At 29.4% G+C, this 15,933-nt stretch overlaps 3 protein-coding genes across 4 annotated transcripts; 1 reads left to right on the top strand and 2 right to left on the bottom strand.

Moving 5' to 3' along the window:
* Positions 1-960: 960 nt before the first annotated feature.
* Positions 961-6,140, bottom strand: LOC138178293 (micronuclear linker histone polyprotein). 2 transcript variants are annotated; one of them, XM_069109987.1, is made up of 7 exons: positions 5,815-6,140; positions 4,768-5,252; positions 4,061-4,523; positions 3,714-3,871; positions 3,436-3,603; positions 2,724-3,188; positions 961-2,635 (listed from the first exon to the last, which is right to left on the bottom strand). In XM_069109987.1, the coding sequence occupies exons 2-7, from the start codon at positions 5,219-5,221 to the stop codon at positions 2,511-2,513; spliced, it is 1,833 nt and encodes a 610-aa protein (XP_068966088.1). In that variant the 5' UTR covers positions 5,222-5,252; positions 5,815-6,140; the 3' UTR covers positions 961-2,510. The 2 variants fall into 2 exon arrangements, with proteins under 2 accessions (XP_068966088.1, XP_068966089.1); XM_069109988.1 differs by having other exon boundaries at positions 4,768-5,245.
* Positions 6,141-7,104: 964 nt separating this feature from the next.
* On the top strand, positions 7,105-8,843 carry Etfb (Electron transfer flavoprotein beta subunit). Its single transcript, XM_069109237.1, has 3 exons — positions 7,105-7,598; positions 7,851-8,249; positions 8,325-8,843. The coding sequence occupies exons 1-3, from the start codon at positions 7,548-7,550 to the stop codon at positions 8,634-8,636; spliced, it is 762 nt and encodes a 253-aa protein (XP_068965338.1). The 5' UTR covers positions 7,105-7,547; the 3' UTR covers positions 8,637-8,843.
* Epp (Ecdysteroid phosphate phosphatase) lies at positions 8,365-12,100 on the bottom strand. Its single transcript, XM_069109236.1, has 4 exons — positions 11,942-12,100; positions 11,356-11,593; positions 10,587-11,288; positions 8,365-10,505 (listed from the first exon to the last, which is right to left on the bottom strand). Exons 1-4 carry the CDS (start codon positions 12,046-12,048, stop codon positions 9,714-9,716), a joined length of 1,839 nt encoding a protein of 612 aa, XP_068965337.1. The 5' UTR covers positions 12,049-12,100; the 3' UTR covers positions 8,365-9,713.
* Between the last annotated feature and the right edge of the window lie 3,833 nt (positions 12,101-15,933).

Raw genomic sequence — 15,933 nt, 5'->3', positions numbered from 1 at the left:
GAAATTAAACATACGAATTATTTTTCCTATAATAATGACAATACAAAATTTGGGATTTACTGGCTCGAATAAACATTTTTTCACATATGTATAATAAATTAATACAGATGAATACAAGTTTACAGTTCATCGTGTATAAAGTGAAAGATGATTTTCTTTACTGGTCATTTACCTAGTGTCTACATGTTTAAACTTCGATCTTTGAAATTTAATACATTAGTTTTAGGTATCCTCAACAAATATCAGCCCGCACGCAAATATATAATTGCTTTTCGATTCAATTTCCTTCGTACTATTCTCCCGTCTTAAATTTGCAAGTGGCTCACGAGAAGAATATCGAGAGCTGTATTTATTCGAGTTATATGTTGTAATCGATTTTGCTTCACGAAATGATAAAGTGCAGCTTGTCTTGAAAATTTATTATATATTACATATCATCCATCGACGCTAATGATAATATTTAGTCATAATTATTTGCACCATCCTATGAATCATCTCGATATTATACAACTAATTTTCAGAATTGCTTTCAAAGCAAAATCGAATAACAATATAAGCAAATTCCTCGGTTTTCATTAGAATTTTTTTTCCTTCACTAAATTTATACATTACGTTTGCGTATATTTTAAATTTATACATTATGTGTGTGTATACTTTAAATACAATATGCAATGGACCAATGACAGGATTGGTATCTTATTCATCTCCTATCTCAAGAATTAAATTCACCTTAATCATTTATTATAATAATTATATCCTATTTTCAATAGAAGTCGATATGCCTATTCGTTTAAACGGCATTCTTGAGTTGTCTTTAACGTTATAAGCTTATGAATTATATGTACATCGTACATATGTTCAATGTTTCCTGAAATAAGAGACAAAGGATTTTGCACTGTTCATTCATATTGCAACATAATAAATTGGAACACACTGTCAAATGAATAAGATACATTAGCCTTCAAGATTCCAAACGCTTGTATAGATTTTTATTCATTTTCACAATTTTGTTTACCTAATTATTATATGTACATACAGATAAAATCATGTAAATGAGAAATTATTTTCTCATTTAAGTTTGTGCAATATTCAACGGCCGATGCATTAAATAAGTTCACACAATTTCGACGACCGAATTTTTAACGAAAAAAACGATACAATTTTAATTAATAAAATTCATTTTTCATTTTCCTAAAACCCAAAGACTTTTCTCATGTAAAACAACTATGTATTGTATGTCCTTGTACCACTGTAATGTAAAAAACAAATACATGCCTCGATACCTTCGTTCAATGTACATACATAGTAATAAATTGATTTTCATAATTTCCCTTTCTTAATATTGATACAAAATTTGTATCCCCAATAATATATTTTGACACAAAATATAAACTATAAACTACATTAAAATATATGAATTTAGATTTGGTGAAGAGTGTGTATAAATCATAATCATCTATCTTTCAGTAAATATACACTTTGTCCATAATCTTTGAAAAAATAAAATAATACATAGATAAAGTAAGTTTTTACACATTTAAATCCAGACTTATCAGAGTAAATAAGTGCTATTTTGTTTGTTTTTTTTCTTAAGAAAGGATTATAATGTTTAAGTGGTTAAATTATAGTTTGATACCATCATAATTAATATGATTCTCTTCATTTTTTATAACAATGAATTATATTAGAAATTCATTGACGTAAATGATTCAAAAATAAACTACAGTTAAAACGTTACATCTCCAGGCATAAGACTCTTTCTTTTATGAATCCATAGATTCAACAACAGGACAAGGATTTACAGTTGAGGGCACTTTTTTCTCTGCCTGTCTTTAACATAGGCGCTGGACCATTTTATATGCTATTTTTTAAACAGCAAGGATTCAGCATAATGTACAGATATTGTATTTCTAAATCTACCGATCCATAACTTAGAGATCGATAATTCACGGATTGTTCTCATTCTCTCGTACTCTATTTTCTTTCGTTTTCATCTTTTTATAGAGTACGTTATAAGCCCCAGATATATATATTTGTACATAGCTATCATATCCAATGGAAAGTGTACATTAAACTCAACTGAATCACGTACAATTCACTCACAACATCAAAAATAGACTATTGCAAGAGTGCATTAGCTTGTGACACCCTGTAGATAGTTATTACTCAACCAAGGTACCGTTCTTCATACACATTCCATGATTTTCTTCTCCTGTAGGAATCTGAAACGTAGACGATATGTACAAATTTTGTATGATATCACAATATCACTCTTATAAGTCTCTGAGTCTTTTCTTCGTTTAAATGCGACTTGCCGCATCGTAATATAAATTGTTGATCCCACATTGTTGGACTATAATATAATGCAGCATCTGATAGATAATAAGATCATATATATTACATTATAAATCGATCGCAATTTTTAAAGAGTGTACTACGTGTACATATTGCCTACGATGCAGATTCTGTTCTAGATGCAGTACAGGAAATACAAGTAAATTACGTTAATCTTATGCTCGCCCACGTGGCTTTTTTCGAGAAGCTGCTTCCTCGGTTGGCGCAACACCTGTGGTTGCAGCCATGCGCTTTGGACGACCTGCTGTTTTGTTACTTTGTTGTGTGTTTTGTACAGATGCTAAAAAGTAAATTGTGATAGTTTTAGAAAAAAATTATACCAATATATTGATAGATATGGAGACTATATATTAATGAGAACTTCTTACCACGTAGTTTCGTCCTTGAAACCCCACTTGCGTTATTATTATTCTGTTGCTTTGTGCTCTTTTTATTTTCACTTTTTTTAACATCAGTATTATTTTTAATTGCATCTATTGATGTTGCGGATGTAGTTACAGTTGCAGTAGTAGTAGTGGTAGTAGTAGTTGCAGTACTATTAGTAGTGGCTGCAGTAGTTTCACTTCCAGACTTTGTATTTCTGTTCAATGCTCTTTCTGCTCTACTAGATCCCTTTGCAACGGATTTTGCAATAGCCAGAGCTTTGTTAACCGTTCGCTTTTTAGAACGATTCGATTTAGGTGATTTCTTTCCTGATTCTTCTTCGGTAGCATCATCTTCAGAGAAGCTTTCAGTTCGTTTTGATTTCTTACGCAAACTTTGTTTTTGTTTATGCAAGTTGTGACTTTTTCTTCTCTTTAATTGTGACTCATCTTTATAAAGTGAAAGGTCAACTGTGGATAAGATATTAACATTTCAATTTTATGAAATATTTTTACAAAATTTCAAGAATATAAATAAGAAACAAGTAATATTAAAGCTGAATCTTATTGACTTTGAAACAAGAAATAATGGAATAAATTAAACACTATCAATAAAATCTATTAAAGCTGAACAGACACAAAATTTTAGTAACATTAATAAATGACATTTGAGCATTTTTTGTAAAAGTTTATATAAATAGTATATAAAAATACTAACGTCCATCTGGGTGTTCTTCCGTTACTCGAGGCTTTTCGGATACGCCTGCTTCAACATCAATTGCTCTTTTCAAAATATTTTCTGTACGTAATAATTCAATCTTGGTTAGCTGGAATTTATTTTTGTCAATTTTGTTTAAATTTAAATTCGTTAATATACAGTCGAAATCTGAAATTTAAAAAAAGAAAAAAATAAACATAATCTGCATCGTATAACATAATAAATATTACAAAATATAAGCCAAGTGTACATGACATTTAATAACTATTATATATTACCTATATAATCATAAAAATCTGGTGAATATATTTCACCATTGTTTTTATCTTGAGAGAGCCAACGTATACGAATTCTTCTGCTAGATTTATATATATTTTGCATTGCTTGACATACGTAGAAACTTCCTTCCGCATTTCTCACAGCCAAAAATTCATTTCTAATAATGAATATCAATAAAAGTTAATGCATGTGATGACATTATTAATTTTGCTTATATTTATGTTCAAAACCAACGTAAATTATCATATTTGTGAATGAAAATTTGTATAGAGATTAAACTTTTTATTATTATTCATCATTACATCATATTTTACATTTTTGGAAATGTCATATGACTCATACTTACTTATAGAATACTATAAGTTTGTCGTCAGAAGCTTTCGATGGTGGAGGCTTATTTAAATTTTTTACAAGCAATGCAATTTCTGGTAGTGGACTCTGATAAGGCTGTGTTTGAATTCGATTTCTTTTTGGTTTGCTTGCTCCATCTGAATTTGCTGAAATTCCCCTTAAATCTTTCAATTCCCTAGACTTTCTCTTATTTGTTTTTGGTGAACCAGTGACCTTTGTTTCAACCTTTGGTGGATTATTTGTTTGTGGTAATGCAGAATTATCTGCCACAAGTTTCGTACTTTGAGTTGTGGTTTTTGACTTCTGACTATCAGATTTTACTGACCCATCTTCTGATTTGTGTGATGACAATTTTGTTTGCAAATTTGTATTAATTGGAATTCCATCAGATTCTTTTGAACCATTATTTACAGGAGTTTTCTTTTCTTCAACTTTGTTTTGTAATTGTGGACATAAAGCTAAAGTAACATATATATGCATAGATATAGGTAAGTATATTATATTTGTACATTTTTACATGCATTATAATGTTAATAAATTCAATGTGCAATACATGTAAATAACTCGTTGAATTATTATATCCAATGATATACATGTAAGTAAAAATATCCGTGATGCAACATTGAAGTATATTCGATGAACAAAATATATATAAAATTAATTACATACTTAAATTAATAAGAAATTTATATTTTTACTAACCAGGAAAATCTAAATTGATAGGTGTCATCTCTTGTTCTGTTTGAACTTCTCTTTGTGAATCTTGTGTAGGATTATCTGGACTTAAATTATTATTTCTGTTAGATTCACTCTGCTTTATAGAAACAGACATATTCTGTTCTGTTTCAGTTTTCATAATCTCTACTCCATTAGGGATTAATTTATCCAGGTCTGGTTCCTTTTCAGAATTGCTGCTTACATAAGGTGGTGTTTGATATACAGAAGGTCTATGATCTTGTACTAAGCTCAAAGGTTGACTGGGTGGTTGTAATGTAACATAGCTTAATCCAGTTCCTGGTAAAGGCTTCATAGATCCTGGTTCTGATCCTGATACGACTTTCTGTGCCATTGCATTCATAGGAAGAATAGAATGACTGGTAGAAGTTGGGGATGTACCTACTCCAGGTATTGTTGATTTTATGGCCGATGTGCTCATTTTTCACTGATTAAATACGTCTTTCTATATACTTATAAAAAGCCAATGTCAATTAGTTGAAATTAGCTATGCATAAATATACATTTATAATACAGAAATATTAAGAAATAAATATATATATATATATATGAATAACGTTTGCAAAACTATTGATATATAATTATTTTATGTTTGGTAGTATGCTAGCATTCTTCATCAAAATAATATCAAAAAATAATATCAAAAGAATATCAAGAATAATTCAACAAAGCAGAGCTAACATTTCATCAATATAAATAGCGATTTGTATCCTTTCCACAGTTTGGTTATTGTAATCAATGTAATAACAAACATATGAGATAGATACCAAATCCATATGATGATTAAGAAAAAGGCAAAGAAGCAAGGCTATAAAAAAGAAAACACTCGTATAAAGCATGAAGAAAACGAGGGAGAATCTCAATAAGAATTGAGGCACAGAAGGTGGCTGAAGAGGGAGGGGGTAATTAGAGGAGTAAACATAAACACGAAGGAAACTTTCAACGGATTTAGATTCTATATATATTTAGAGAATCAACGCATACTTTCAATCTCAAAAATTAACATTTAATTACCTCGACGTTATCACGTCCTGAATATGGATATATATTCCTTTGCTAAACTTGCACGGATAGTTGACCACTGCGCGTTAACACACGGTTAACTCATTTTCCCACACACTTTCTTTAACGCGTGAACGCTTTTTTTCAGCTAACATTTCATTCGGCATACGCGTAGCATAGTCGATTTATCAAAGATATCCACTTAACTTACCGTATTCTACAAAACAAAACGATAAAGGCTTGCGCGCTATAGAAAGCCGTGATTTTACCCGCACGAAAAAAACAGGAATGCCAGACGTTAGATGGCGTCGGTTCTTGGACGCCATGTGTGGCGCAAACTTGATTTCATATTCATTCTGATTGGTGCAACAGCGATCGCTCAAAATCTCTTTTATTCTAATTCCATTGGAACATGAAAATTGTATGTAACTATTTTCATGCATTTTGAAAGTTTCATTTGTTGAAACGGATATGTGCTAAATTTTCATTGATTCAAAAGCAGCATGTTTGTTAGTAATATTCTGCAAATGGAAAAATTGCGAAAATTTCTTTCTTTCTTTTGTTAAAAATATCATGCTTTAAAAAAAGGGTTTATCAAATATTTAAAATGCTATTATACATAAAGTAGTAATAGTTAATGATTTATGACTTACTCTACAGTTACATATATGTAATGTATTGAGTCATATGAATATTCAAATCATTCAACGAAAATTTCGTTATTCTACATGAACCATGTATTAGATCAAAAGAACCGAACTGCATCGATCATTTTTTTAGCTAATACCTTAAATTATAATATTAAAGTATTTGTTAATCTGGGAATAAATTAATTTCGTAGCAGTAGTTAATATGTATATTTTATGTATTGAATGATTTATATAAAAATCCTTATTATTTAATATTAGAAATAATTGATATTGTGATTTATAATTATAATGCCGATTGAGATAGTTCAAACTAATCGTTTTAAAAAAATATATAATCATCTACATTATATTCTTTTTGAACGATAAAACAACAGTAATTGAACTAAAATGCATGATTCATCTCCTTACTGTTTTATTTAAGAGATGCATGTAACATACATTTTATATATATATATATATATATATATATGTACATTGAAAAATGGAAAATGGCCTTAACGTGTAATATACTATATGGAATAAAGCCATAAAACGAAAAGTACTGTTGTAAATTATTTATGAATTTGATTCAGATAAAAATGTCATCACTAATTGTATATATATATATATATATATATATATATACGATTACAAATCTCGCTGTTTCATTCATCATAAATAAGTTAGGATCTATGAAAAAAGTTATTTTAAAAACAAGCCATGTTTAATATGAGTTTTACATTCTGGCTTGCAAATTCGAGACATTATTTTTATATTTTTATTTTTTAAGCAATCTTTTGATTATTTAATCTAAAATCTGAAATGATCATGTTATGACGTTCACAGTTACATCAGCGCGAACTATATGAAAATATGTTCATGAAATCAACACAGGCATTTATAACATATCAAAGCAACAATGAACTTTAGACCATTTACCAAGTAACGGAGTGAAGAGTGAAGAGTGTTAAGCAAGTCAATAAAATACTCAGACTACATACACCGTATATAGCACATGAGAGGTTAAAGTAGTTCTGTAAACACCTCGATAAATATCGTGAAAAAAAAATTATAACTTGTAATTGTATAATTTATCGACCTCTTTATTAATTAACAATGACACGAGCGCTTGTAGGTGTAAAGAGAGTTATCGATTATGCAGTTAAGGTAATTATCAGTAATATAATAATAAATGAGAAATAGTATATAGTACAGATTACAGTAATTGTAGATCAATGGAAAGTATTAGCTTATGTACTATGTAATTCGTAGATTCACTTAGAATTTATATTACAATAAAAAATGAATATTATAAATTTAAATAATTTAAAATTATATTTCTTAAGAAATGTGTACATATATTGTTTCAAATATTATCAACTATAGATAACATTTTTATATTTTGTTATTTATTTTTAGATTCGTGTCAAATCAGATAAAACAGGTGTTGTAACAGATGGAGTGAAGCATTCAATGAACCCTTTTGATGAAATTGCAATTGAAGAAGCTGTACGAATGAAAGAAAAGAAATTAGTAGAGGAGGTCATTGCAGTTTCATGTGGTCCTCCACTATGTCAAGATGTGATAAGGACTGCACTTGCAATGGGTGCTGATAAAGGCATTCATGTTGAAATATCTGGATCTGAATATGAAACTTTACAACCTGTTCATGTTTCCAAAATATTAGCCAAATTAGCTCAGGATGAAAAAGCAGATTTAATTATTGTTGGAAAACAAGCTATAGATGATGATAGTAACCAAACTGCACAAATGATTGGAGGTATTTTGGATTGGCCAACTGGTACATTTTGTAGTAAGGTAAGTTAATTGAGTAAGACCTTAAACAACATATTTTACAAGTATCTTCTAATATAGATTATTTTTTTGTAACAGATCGAAAGAAATGATAGTGAATTAACCGTAACACGTGAAGTTGATGGAGGTTTAGAGGTTATTAAAATGAAAATGCCAGCAGTTTTAAGTGCTGATCTTCGGCTTAATGAGCCACGATATGCCACATTACCCAATATTATGAAAGCAAAAAAAAAGCCAATTAAAAAACTAACAGCAAAAGATCTTGGTATAGATACTTCAGCAAGGATTGAAATTTTGTCAGTCGAAGAACCACCAGTCAGACAAGCTGGAGCTATTGTACCAGATGTTGATACATTAATTGCAAAATTAAAGGAAAGTGGACATGTGTAATTATATATATTGTTATTGAAAAATTTTTTTAAAATTATTTCATACTGTTTTACATTGATGTTATTTATATATATAAATATATAATTACATTTTTACTAAAGTCTATCTTTATATAGAAAACTTTTTATACATTATGGTATGTTATATATTACACTTGAATAAACTTTTTCTGCAGTAAATAAAATAATAGGTCCCTTCATGATATAACTGGTATTTGTAATGAAATAACATCTTATATATTTCTTTGGTAAATAACATTATTTTTCTACATTAATTTTGTACTTCTATTTCTTCACACATTATTCATGCCAACTATTGTTTCATAGACCTGTACAGTGTGTGGAAAAATTTTATTATTTACTGATTTTTGTAATTTTTGTACACAGATTTTTTGTAAGAATAAAGTAAACCTTTACTAAACATAGTAGTAACAGATTCTAAATCTGATTATATATTCTGCGTGTATAATAATACGTTCAAAATACATGCAGATTTAAACATTTGAATAAATAATAGATTGATTCAATAACCATATGAACTTTACAAATTGTGATTAACATTACAGCAAATCATCATATAATCAATTTTTTAATTTCATAATCTTTTAAATACATTCTTAAAAACTCTGAATAAACTCTCAATATTTGCCTGTTAAAGGTTATAAATACTATACTTAGTCTTTACTAAACATTTTCTAAACGACCAGTAGGAAATCTATGAGAATATATCTTTTTCAAAATATTAATTCATACATTCATTTTAAATGTATATCTTACTTAGTATATCTCTATAGAAAAGGTGGAATTAAAAAAATCAATACCCGTATTTATTGCCCTACAAATGTTAATTGTTTTAAATATTGAATAGATGACTGGCATATTTTTTATTATGTTATAAATAACCCAACCCAGAAAATAATCTTTTTAATACTTTTTCCCTCTTTCTAATGTAGTTTATATAAATTAAAATACATATATTACAAAAAATTCATTGCATCTGCATAGTCTTTAATGATTTAAGTTTTAGTAGTTTAAAAGATAAAAAGAGAAAAACTGTATTTAAAATATTAATTACTTTTTACAATAATACTTTCCAATCAAATCTAGTATTACTGGTATGGGTTATAGGAGGAAAAGGAGGTGGATGAAGTTGCCAACCATCCAACCCTTCACGTGCTGTTAAACATGCTAAATATGGTACTCTCTGTGCTAATCTAGTAACTTCAGAAGCTGGTGGCACTTTCCCACCTGTTAATTGTCTGGTACAAGCGGCCAAAGAAGCAGCATGAGCTACTATTAGAATATTTCCTACTGTATTTTCAATAATTCGTTTGATTAATTCATAACTTCGTTCATAATACTGGGCTGCATTTTCTTTCAATGGAAGATCTTTTGCTTTAACAATTGGGTTATAACTTTTATCTACGTTAAAACCTGCTTTTATTAATTCTTCAGATGTCATCCAAACAGGAACACCATTTGGATACCATGCTAACCACTCTATGAGACCTGGCTCTATTTTCATTGGAATGTTTAAATCTAATCCTTTTAAAATGTGGGCCAATGTTTGTATACATCTTAATGAGGGAGATGTAAAAGCCACGTCTATTTTAATACTAGATGATTTCATAGCTTCTCCTACCAAACTTGCTTGTACTTCACCTACAGTTGTTAAAGGACTATCGTTTCGAAAGTCCTGTATATTTCTTGATGGTATTTCCTTTGGCATATTCAAGTCTCTACGAACATAGGATCCATTTGATTCAAAACAATAACGAATCCATGCTCCAAATGTAAAATCTACTCTTTCTCCATGACGGCATATAAAAATTTGTCTTGAGGAACTTGGAGGTACTTCAGAAGCTTCAATCTGTATATGTAGAAGTACAATGAAAGATTAGAATTCGAATTTTTATATGGAAATAAATAATAGATAATTGATGTCATTTACTGATTCAGTAGTTGTAGCTACTCCATCAGGGCTGTCTATGGAATCACTCGATAACAATATTGGTGGTTTCCGAGTTGGGGATATTTCTTCTTTTCCTAAAATTCCGCTTTTATTGTCAGTAATTTGTATGGTAGAATGTAAAGTCCATGAATCTGATTCAGCTGTACGTTTTGTATGATTCAAAGGTAAATGCCCTGAAATACCAGTTAGCCAAGAGATACCTTCAACCCAACCATCTGTAGATACACTACACGCCCCTTCTGGAATGTAAATGTAATCTCCCACTCTCAATTCTAATTCATCGTGTTCCCTAGGCATGTGAGGATGTGTCACTTTATGTACATGTGCATTTTGTAGCCTAGAATCTCTGGAATATAATCTGAGTTCCCAATTAGTTGGACAAATGAGTGTCAGTTTTTCCACCATCAAGCGCAATTGTTGATATAAGTTGCTGGGAAATTGATAAGCCAATGTCAAATGTAAAGATTTTATTTGGGGTTCTGCAGAAATTCCCAAACTTGAAAGTTTGTTTGCATAACAAATGGCAATGTTTTTTAGCCATTCTGTATTTACTTCCTTAACAAATAGACCCATAAAATTAGGAGAAACATAAGTTTCTAATTCAATATTATCTGATAATTCATCTTGGTTAACTATACTTTCAAGCGCGTTTACCAATTCCTCAGTAGATTCATCTGGTGCCTGCAAAAAGATGTTTTTGTACTACTTGTGACTTTTATTTACATGTATTGTTAAGATGATGTTATACCTTGAAAAATGATACAAGCGTAATATGTGGCACATAATTATGTGCTCCATTCCATATGAGTTCTTTACTCTCTGACCAAAATCTCATAAGTTGCTCAGCTAATTCACCCGTAGGACAAGCATACAAAACATATTGTCTATGGGTGTCAGAATCCAAAGTTGGATCTCTAACATGAGCTACTAGCCAATCCGATGCAAGTTGAACACCTCGATGTCCTGTAGCAGCTAATGCTTTCTCTCTAGAAGCAATAGAATATTTATTTGGATTGTTACAGATTATACAATTAGTCAAATAATTCCAGTCGCGTTATGATTACATAATAAAAGTATAGAATTTTTTTGAAATTGCGTACTTTGTACATCGATTTATTAAAACAAAAAGAAGATAACGATAAAGAAGTATATATGTTAAATTTTTATGATAAGCATAGGCAATGACGAATCAACAAAGACAAGAAGAAAACAACAATGATACTTAATGTTTGACAGCTGTTTGTTTACATTGAATGTATTATAATCGCACGCAATTGTTCGTAGAATAGCAAAGAGATATCGATAGTGTTTTACAATCTTACTCTAATACTCACGCTCGATGTTTCGGAAAACCTAATTGTAATAGCGTTTGCAACGGGGTTAAATGCTGTTTTAAAATCTTCGTCGGAGTTGGATTTTTCCGCGGCGGTAACGTCGCCATGACGGTCCATTACACCTTGATACTTGCTACTTGCTGCCAACATTGTTCAAAGGAACGCTTTACACGTTTTTATATCGAATCGAATCTTCGATTCGATTTTCTTCGTCTTAAAACATCTGTTTTTAAAATCGCTTAATGTGTTCCAAAATTTTCCATTTATGTATATACATATATGATAAAATCACACGAAGCGTTAAAGAGAATCGTTAATTAACGATTCTTTCTTAAGAGAAATAAAATTCGCTGCTATAATAAATAGACTCTGTATTTTTAATTTGAAAATTACATTTAATGTTAACGTATTTCGTTCGAATATTGACGTTAAATTAGAATTTTTTTTCTACCATTTGTGTATGAGTTTATCGACATTGGTATACAACCATCTTATGGCCGAATTAATTGAAGTGTCATTTTAAGTAACAAGGAGGATACAATTTCTCAGTCAATTTCTTGAATTAAAATAATTTGTCTCCAATTTTTAAATATTTTTTTAAGTTTAGGTATAAATAACAAATTCGTGTTGATTAATTAAATAAAGATAAGGATGTAAAAAACAATTAAAATAAATAAATAAAAGGATCGGAAATAATAACTTCTGGTTCGTATAATTGATATAAAACCCACAGTATCCACAAAAATTGTAATTCGAATAATTATATTTCATTTCTTCGTATCCGACGTATTCGTCACAACAATTCTAACAATGTTACATGATCGGTACATTACGTAAAGTTAGTGTAAAAAAACAACGATATGTCTACATATGTTCATTCGTTACAAACATTCTTCATGCTGTAATATATATTACAGTAGAGAAGTAATAAAAAAACATTGCAATTCATGTATAGCCGAGGGTTGTTGGAATTTTATCTATAGTATGATTGCGATTGTTATGAATATAATTATTTGTTACATAATCAATGATTTGGTTCGATTTTTTACCATAGATGTATTTCTCTGACATTTCGGGAGTTCTTTCTCTTCCTTTATGTATAACAGATCGGTTGAGTCATTGAATGATCTTTGTAATATTACCATTTTATGTACATCATACGCATACATGGAAATATTAAAGTTTGCTATATAATATTTTTTAAACATTTTTTTATCCACTAGTAAAATTATTATGATAAGTGTACAAGACTTTTGTTATATAAGAAATCTTTAAGTTTAACGTTTATTTATCACGAATTAACGATTATGTTTCGGTGAATTTGTAAGAATAGGCAAAATATCTTTAGATTATTGACAGAGATATAAGGATTGGAAAAACTGGAATAAGTTGTAATTTACACTAAATATTGAATAATCTCTGATATAACTACTTGAGAAATTTAAAATTTTCTACTGATATTTGTCTTGATAAAATTACATAAAATACCTGTAATATTCTTCAAATGTCTTTATTCATAAGAAAATTATAAAATCCCAGAAAAATTTAAACAACCCTCGCAGCGTATATTACATAGATATGTATATATAAATTGTATATAAAATAGAACGCATTTAAATTTGTCATTCGTCGAGAATTTGGATTCCCAACGGTCATGCTGAACATACGAATTGCTCTACTATTATACAAACATTAAGCTCGAGCCATGGCCATCGAATTTTTTGAGGTACTGCACTTTATGAGGTTCATAAGACATCATTCGCGTGTTACTCTTCATTTTTTTAGATATTAATTGCTCGTCTTTACATCCGAAACATAAAATTTCATGAAAACCAATGATTCTTATACTATCGTCAAATTTTCTAATTTTACTCGATCGTGTATCGAATGTAAAGAAATATAATCGACGAAGAAAGTAAAGAACACTCGTTAAGCGTAGATAACAATAACGCACAAAAGCGAAGTAAAATTTTCGAAAGTAATATAGATAGTTCACAAATAGACATTTCACGTGTTCCTTCATTCAAACATTATTCCATCTTCCTTTAGCACTTCGATAAAGTTCCATCATAATTACACGTGTACACACAAGTTATAACGCTCGAATTGTTTCGTCCCATTATTATTTTACCATATTTGCCTCGTGAACGATTTATAAATACCTTAGCTGTTGTAAATATCATTTTCATATGTGATCATAAAATCACTCTCCAGTAGCATGCGTTTTACGAACTATAATTATCTTGTAATATTGCATGGTGCGGCATTAAAAAGTATGTGTGCATTTGTGCGATAACAGAATGTAGAAATTATTGTTTGAATTTTCTTCTTTTTGCCGTTTCATATCGATTTTAATTTACATAACGCGAGATTAAGGTGAATTCCATTCGCATTTGAATAGGTCGATGTGCATCATGTATACGTATGTTTAATTTTCAGAGAGCTGTGTACCTTATCTTTTTGGATATTTCTTATTATAGGGGAAAATTGTTTACGGTAGTTATCGATGTAATTATTGCACGTGGAAGCACGAAGGTTGTAAGTAATTTCTATCATTCTCTTGGAATAACAGAAGTCGTTTTTCAATATTAAAAATTATCTAACGAAGTTAAAATAGAACTTTTGATTGCTGTCGCCGATTCGCAGGGTGACAAGAAGTCAGTTTGGTATTCGTAAAACCGCGAGTATTTGTTTTATGAATTTTTACTATGCAGGTTTTACGTATTATTTATTTACAACAAAACCAAAGTATTTAAGAACGAAGTTTAGCGAAACATTTTTAAAAACGAGTTACGTACTACTGTATATGAAATATATTTATGATCAAGAAAGATATAAAATGAAACGAAATCGAACTTCCACTATTTCACGTAAGATTATTTTAATCACTAACAAGATGAAATAATAAAAGAAATGCCTGAATTCTGTCATGTAATTCGTTTGAACAGGCCAGCGTTGAAAATTTCGAAAGATATAAAGTGAAATTTGATGTTTTCAAGATATTTATGATAAATGCATGATACAACGGTATTCCCTTTTGGACGAGAATGTATGGATTTTGGCATAAGAATCTTTCACATTATCCCACGGATCGTACTATCGTTCATATTATAAATCTCTTATTCTTATGGCAATCCATACAACGTATTCATTGCTCAAAACAATGTTAAGATAATTTTATACAATGTACAGGTGATAGAATATTTCATTTATGATATAAATTTCTATCGAAACAGATTGTTAGAAGTTCCGCGATTGGTTCCTTCAATTCAGAGTTCTATTTAAATTTTTATCAGATTTTTTTTATCAGATAAATTTTTTTAAATTTTTATTACTTTAGTTTCTTAATTTTCATTAAGTAACTTTATTACATTCTACAGCTGCTTCGAGCAATGTTACGATACAAAAATTAAATGCTTGTTTATGTTTCATTGCACATTTCAATGACTAGGTATAATACGATCTTTTGACTAGCATTATCTAATGAGAAAAGTTAATAAAATTCGTAATACATTTGCATTAAGTTTAAAAAATTCATTCTAAGGAGCACATAGTACTTATAAGTGTAATATTAAAGTTTTTTTCTTCAACTTTTTCCAACATCTTTTAATTCTCTAAGAAGGCACTATCAAATAATATCGATTAGACATAAATATATAAAATACATAAAAAATTCGATAATTTTTAAAAAAAGTACATCATCATTTTGCTTCTTTTCTAAACTACGCTCTTTCTAATTTTTCTTTCAATAAGCAGGTACCATTCCAGAATACTTTCATGACCTAATAACGTTTACCCCAAATAATATCGATGAAATTTAGAGAAGTAAAATAAATTCGCATTAAAGGGAAGCGTTACATCTTTAAAATTGTTTAATAAAGCAAAGGGAAAAAGAAAGAAATTCATTTGGTAAGTTTGACAATGTTCCTCGCGCGTGTCGATAGTACTATCCGTGTAAAAATCATAGATTCATTGTAAAAAAAAATACAAGC

Source organism: Bombus flavifrons, chromosome 3 (assembly GCF_040668555.2).
Source record: "Bombus flavifrons isolate JBK064 chromosome 3, iyBomFlav1_principal, whole genome shotgun sequence".
In the NCBI taxonomy this organism is placed as follows: Eukaryota; Metazoa; Arthropoda; class Insecta; order Hymenoptera; family Apidae; genus Bombus; species Bombus flavifrons.
The sequence above is the reverse complement of the archived record's forward strand: the minus strand, read 5'-3'. Positions and strand labels throughout refer to the sequence as shown.

Bases quoted from the DNA above. Each gene is read 5' to 3' on its own strand.
- LOC138178293 (XM_069109987.1), bottom strand. From the start codon at position 5,221: ATGAGCACATCGGCCATAAAATCAACAATACCTGGAGTAGGTACATCC. The intron at 3,604-3,713 runs GTAATATATAAT...TTTAAATTTCAG, and splicing joins AGATTTTTATGATTATATAG to ATTTCGACTGTATATTAACG. The intron at 3,189-3,435 runs GTTAGTATTTTT...TCTTATCCACAG, and splicing joins GGAAGAACACCCAGATGGAC to TTGACCTTTCACTTTATAAA.
- Etfb (XM_069109237.1), top strand. From the start codon at position 7,548: ATGACACGAGCGCTTGTAGGTGTAAAGAGAGTTATCGATTATGCAGTT. The intron at 7,599-7,850 runs GTAATTATCAGT...ATTTATTTTTAG, and splicing joins TTATCGATTATGCAGTTAAG to ATTCGTGTCAAATCAGATAA. The intron at 8,250-8,324 runs GTAAGTTAATTG...TTTTTGTAACAG, and splicing joins CTGGTACATTTTGTAGTAAG to ATCGAAAGAAATGATAGTGA.
- Epp (XM_069109236.1), bottom strand. From the start codon at position 12,048: ATGGCGACGTTACCGCCGCGGAAAAATCCAACTCCGACGAAGATTTTA. The intron at 11,594-11,941 runs GTGAGTATTAGA...TATTGCTTCTAG, and splicing joins GGTTTTCCGAAACATCGAGC to AGAGAAAGCATTAGCTGCTA. The intron at 10,506-10,586 runs GTAAATGACATC...CTACATATACAG, and splicing joins TAGCTACAACTACTGAATCA to ATTGAAGCTTCTGAAGTACC.